The sequence below is a fragment of a genome, unplaced genomic scaffold (assembly GCF_019419815.1).
Source record: "Pyrus x bretschneideri cultivar Hongxiangsu unplaced genomic scaffold, Pyrus_bretschneideri_v1 Contig41, whole genome shotgun sequence".
In the NCBI taxonomy this organism is placed as follows: domain Eukaryota; kingdom Viridiplantae; phylum Streptophyta; class Magnoliopsida; order Rosales; family Rosaceae; genus Pyrus; species Pyrus x bretschneideri.
Window position 1 is genome coordinate 3,435,224 of NW_025999735.1, and position 5,937 is coordinate 3,441,160.

Below are 5,937 nucleotides of genomic sequence, written 5' to 3' on the forward strand. Positions count from 1 at the left end.
ATACATTTAGATGACCAAACGATCTCCAATTTGAATATTTAAACCAAATTTGCAAACCAAATAATGTGTCACCAAAAGAAAATAAGCACGTTAATCAACACTTAAGTAATAATCTAATCATTAACAACCACATTATTTAGTTCATAAAATTTGGTTTAAAGTTTTGGTCTACCTAGCATTACCTTCTATTTTTCAGAGTAATCTTCAACTAATGATTAATAAATTAAACGATTTCGATAGTTGATTTTATTCGGTGAAAATACATTATCACAAATGGTGATATGTGCATACATTGGTGACTTTTCAGGTTTAACTATCTTTTTACAGAAATAATATTTTATAGACTCACTTAAAAATAGACGATTTAAATTTGAGAGTTTTATCAAATTACTTCAGATACTGTTCATTTTTATTTATTTTTTTTCATTAAAACTAAAATATTTTTGAACTTTTCGTTAGTTTTTCTTTTAAATTATCATGCAATATTAATACACTCCAAGTGTCTGGTGCTCCCTATTGCACCAACAATTATGGTTAGTTCCCTCGCACGTAGCAGTAATTCAGAGAGAGATAATCATCCACGGCCATGCACTGTTCCTCGATCCGAACACGCCCATCTCACTTAATCAAAACAAGATTAAGGCCATAACTACAATTAATTAACTCTTTAATCCTCATTTTTAATCTAGCTAGTTTCCCCTAGCAACCATGTCGTCCTTCGACTCCTTTCCCAACGCCGACGAATCCCACGAACCCCACCGCCACTCCCCTACCGCCCAGCCCTTCGACGACGATGCCTATATGGGCTACGACCCCGGCCTCCCTTCCCAAAATTACGACTCCTCCATCAACATCGCTACCCACCACGACGACGACTTCTCCTCTTCCGCCGTCGACCCTCCCCCTCCCCTCCACTCTGATTTCTAGGACGACATCGTTCTCCCCCGTGGTGACAACAGCGCCAACGTTAATCAGCAGCAGCAGTCCCCCGAGGTACACGGCTTCGGCGTTTCCACCCCTAATCCGGAATTCGTGTCACCTTTTGATTCGGCGGTACCCGAGGACAATGGCGTAGGCGGTGGCGGCAATGATGATGACGGGGACATTTTCGCCTCTAGTGAGCCGGTGCTGCCTCCGCCTGAGGAGATGCGAGAGGAAGGCTTTGCTCGCGGTGAGTGGCGTCGGTGAGCTCAGATCCTAATTTGTTGGCTTGAAATCATATTATTATCAAAGATTAAAAATTTTGAATTAAAGTTGTCCTTGTATTTGATAATTGGGTTATGCCGGTATACTTCATTTACTGTGTCTGAGTATTGTGTGTGTAAATTTGAAATGGGGAAAATGAGCTTTGATCTTGACTGAATCCTTGCATAAGTTGTTGAATTTTTTCGTCAGCTGATTCCGATGGTTGCTATGGGAATGAATGGCAAGTCGCAGACAGCCATATAAGATGGATTGCAATGGCTCCTCTAGTCTTTAAAAGGAACCTAAGATTCACTTATGCTTCACTGGATACAAACTAGATGTGTCGAATTGCCAATGGATTCCGTGTTAACTACTTATATTGTTTCCCTCGGGAATATGGGGTTCGAAGCACTAGCTTTTCCCAGATTCCATTCCATTGTAGTACGGTAAGCAACGTTTTATAGTAATTTTTTCTATTGCGATCATCCCGCGTGTAGATATTCCTACCTTTTTAGTTAACAAACATTGGAGTTCCTTGTATGTATGGTTGGCCGAGAGCCTGAAACATAGTGAAATCCTAGGTCTCTGCATTATTGGTTTTAGTCGTTAGCTGGTAAACTAAAAGAAACGAGTCTACTAAAATTATGCCTTGCTTTCTTTCAATTGTTTTCATCTGCACTGATTAACGCATTGAAATATTTTGACTTGACGTTTTTGCGTCAATGCATGCAGTCTAAATGTCATCCATGTAGAGGAAAAGGAAAACAGAGAGAGGGAGATGCGGAACCAGATTATCAAGGAAGCTGACGAATTTAAGCGGGCCTTCTATGAGAAGCGGAAGCTCAATTGTGAAACTAACAAAGCTCACAACAGAGAAAGGGAGAAGGTAGTAGTTCTAAAATCATCATCTTCTACCTCTTCCGTAATCCTGATTCTCTCACCCTCCCTCCCTCTCCCTTGCTCGCTTGTAAGCAAAACCACCTCTATTGAATTCAGTGTTTTCACATTTATATTTTAGCCTTTTGAAATTACACATGCTCTTTTGTTTACACACAATTCAGGGAGTAAGAACCAATTGTGTCCTTACAATAATTATCAAACTATCAATTACGTTCCTGCTTTATTTTACAAGAAAAATAAGCAAATAAATACAAACTCAAAGAATTTCATTCTTTCGTAACTTTGCCTGCAGTCACAGAAGTCTTTGTTTATTTTTAGGTCCTTGGGTGAACATTGACCAATTGGAAGGTTACTAATTCGGCTTGTAGTAGGCGAGAATACCATATACAGTCTGCAAGACGGTAAGAATGAGAGCAAGGATGACCGCATTTGAGAAAAGAGACAAGATTGACTTTGGATTGTATAGATAATCCCTTTTGATCCTTGCAAACCAACGCCTTAGCCAGCGACGACGGTAACATTCATTCACTTGCCGGGCGAGGGAAGAGTAAAAGAAATTTATGCGTTCAGTGCTATAGCGAAGCCTATTGAAGAAACAAACAGTGTCCTCCTCGCTCAACTCGGTGTCTATAATTCCTTTCTGAATGAGGGAGTCTAAATCTTTGGCAGACTTGATAAGCTGATTCAATAGCATGGCGTAAGACAAAACGGCACATTTGTCAAAGCTGTCCAGACACTGTTCGTAGGCTATGAGGTTTCTGAACAGGGATTCTGTGTTGGATCGAATCATCACATACGGAATTTCCATCACTCCATTTTCCAATTTGAAGGTTATGTCCGACAGATCTCTGTCATTGGATGCACTTCGAAATTTGACTCCAATTTCCTCGAGAAGTGTCACTGAGGGAATAGGAGTCCAATCTACATCATAAGACCTTGTGTTCAACAATGATCCAACAAGCGAATTTCTTACTGCGTCAAGTAAATTTCTCATAACACATTTCTCCAAGGGACTATGCTTCATTCCGGAAAGGCCCTTGGTAAGTTGATATAGAGAAACCTCTTGTGATGTTTTTGTGAGGTTGAATAAACAGTCGAGAACTTGCCACGGAAGCTGGTTTTCAAGCAGCAACAAGTCGTTTTTAAATGTGGAGAACCACCCTGGCACACAGAAACTTCGCTTGCGGAGAAGTTCTAAAATATAGCAACCATCGACCACCATCATTTCTACAAAATTATCGCTACTCAGATCAAACTTTTCGTCATAGCAGTTACGAAGAAACTCTTCTCTGCTTCTAATTTCTTTGACAAACTTCCCCAAACTGGTATCTGGAGTTGGTTTGCGATCGAGGAGGGAACGCAAATACCGTAGCTTAGTTCGTTCCATGCCTTGATACTTTATTCTTTGGTGGTGATACGGCCCGATTGAAACCGCTTGTGGGAAAAAAGCATTTTCATTCTCCCTGAAATGTTTGGTGGGGACTCTAAATACGCAAGTATGAACTGGCTCTGTTGATTTCTTGGGAAGCTTTTTTTCTATCAATGACGCTAATTCGTCTTCAATTTCTTCGTTTCTGCTCCAACCTTGGTTACCCATATGACTTATTTCTCTCCCACTTCTCTCTCCCTCCTTTCCTACTTGAATTACGGAGTGATCAGCTTTTGCGTTGCTCTCACCAGCTGAGCCTGTCATCGTCAACTCTTTTCAACTTCAAATGTGACTCGCCTACTCTAGTCTGTATCATATATTAACAAGAACAAAAATTTTATTACCATAATAAAAATTGAAAATATGACTTTACCCCTTGGAATTTAATTTTTTTAATATTTAAAACACACCTCACAATTACATCTTTTCTTTCTCTCCCTCTGTGCCGCCTACCACGTGTTCTCTGTGTCCCTTATAATTGTTCAGTAAAATAGGCCTACAATAAGAACATTGATTCGTTAAATTTTACGTATAATTATATAAAAAAAATGTATTTAAAACTTATTGTACATTTGAAAATAAAAGTATTGACTTTTGATACGTTTAGACTCTAAATGTAACAAGAAACAAAATGTACCAGAAATCCAAATGTATAAAATCAAATGTACCCATAGTATAAGTAATCAAACTTACCAATACAATCAAATGATCATACAACCAAACGTACATTTACTATGTTTATGTATGTGACAATGAGTTTTGAACATTCTATTTAATTCACTAAAATAAATATTATAATAAATAATAAAAAAAATCTAAAATCGCCACAATGAGAGATGCATATAACTATAATAAAAAATGCATAGGTAAACGAATAAAAGGACAAGAAAAAGGAAAATTAAAATATAACGAGAATTTTTTTTAAGGTGGGTAGCAAACAATTTCATGAAAAATTATATTAAAAAAAAGTGTAAAACTGAACCTCTAATAAAATGAAATTAGTCACTAAATTTGTAGGGAAAATGTTTAATCAAACTCTTAAAATAAACATATGTTTAATCAATGAAATTGAAAAACGAGACGTCTATATCAAAACGCTCATATTTTTTTCTAACAAAAACCTAATGAGCTCAAATTAAGCAAATTCGTTAATTAAGTTTGACTTCATCCAATTTGTATTTTCAGTGCCAGCTAAAATGCACCTAATGACATTTTGACTTTCAGTTTGTAACTTATAAGTTTTGTTACATAAGCTGTAAATTTTTTGTAATAATAGGTCACTTATTTGTCTACATGGTATCTTATTTGATTTGGGTTTTATTTGGATGATTTTAAAAAGTGGGCTTATGCTAAAGAAATAAGAGTGGTAAGAGCCTATCTCTAAATACCTTCAATAAAAAATAGAAACAGCAGAAATTTCAATCTAAAATTTGTACGCAGTTGGTAGGAGAAACTCACCTGCAGGATGATCCAGCTTTGATGCAGCATCCAGAGATTGGCTAAAGAAATAAGAGTGGTAAGAGCCTATCTCTAAATAACTTAAATAAAAAATAGAAACAGCAGAAATTTCAATCTAAAATTTGTATTGGTAGGAGAAACTCACCTGCATGATGATCCAGCTTTGATGCAGCATCCAGAGATTGTGTTATATGTTATTGGAACCTTACACACACACACACACACACACACACACACACACACACAATTCCGCATCCAGAGATTGTGTTATATGTTATTGGAACCTTACATACACACAGATATATTCCGAATGGAATTAATTAAGAAACTTGAGAGATCGAACAATGAATTAGACATTTATACTTACCTTGCTCAAGTCTGTCTCCTTTGCTTTATTCTATAGCTAATTTGTCCGACCATTCGTTTTGAGAATAAATTCTATATTGATGGATGAAGAGATTTTGTATGTGCTTATAAGTAATTAGGCTATTCCTCATATTGTCGGTTTTATGGTAGAACCTCAACTTTCTTCAATACGTGTTACCAAAGTTTTAAATGGTTCTTTTGATTGTCTGCGAATTAACCAAAGAATATATTAGAGTCATCTTTAATTTTCTTTGTTAAGATGAATTGCAGTGACTTTTAAAGCTGGGAGCTTCTAGTCACTCCCAGTACTGCTCAACTCACCCTTAAAACAACACTTTAAAATATTCGTTTTGCCCTTTAAACTATTTAGAGAAATTAGAAAACCAGAAAATAATTCAAAGTGCCATGGACGAGATAGTCTATCTGGCGTAAAGGTATATAAACCTTGCCATTTTGTGAGTGCTTTTTACACAACGAATATATAGTAAATGAAACGTTCTGTGGAGCATTTTCGATTTAGTTAGTAGGTCGAGGTTGAACTGATTTAGTTAGTAGGTCGAGGTTGAACTAATTTAATCTTATGCATATATATACCCTTT

General features: G+C 36.8%; 1 protein-coding gene across 4 annotated transcripts; it reads right to left on the bottom strand.

Moving 5' to 3' along the window:
- Positions 1 to 2,218: 2,218 nt before the first annotated feature.
- Positions 2,219 to 5,202, bottom strand: LOC103948518 (UPF0481 protein At3g47200-like). Of its 4 annotated transcripts, none has more exons than XM_048566371.1 (4): positions 5,118 to 5,202; positions 4,973 to 5,013; positions 3,925 to 4,010; positions 2,219 to 3,821 (listed from the first exon to the last, which is right to left on the bottom strand). In XM_048566371.1, exon 4 carries the CDS (start codon positions 3,776 to 3,778, stop codon positions 2,438 to 2,440), a length of 1,341 nt encoding a protein of 446 aa, XP_048422328.1. In that variant the 5' UTR covers positions 3,779 to 3,821; positions 3,925 to 4,010; positions 4,973 to 5,013; positions 5,118 to 5,202; the 3' UTR covers positions 2,219 to 2,437. The 4 variants fall into 4 exon arrangements, 2 of the variants coding, with proteins under 2 accessions (XP_048422328.1, XP_018503306.2); XR_007251595.1 differs by having other exon boundaries at positions 3,631 to 3,771; XM_018647790.2 differs by lacking the exon at positions 4,973 to 5,013.
- Between the last annotated feature and the right edge of the window lie 735 nt (positions 5,203 to 5,937).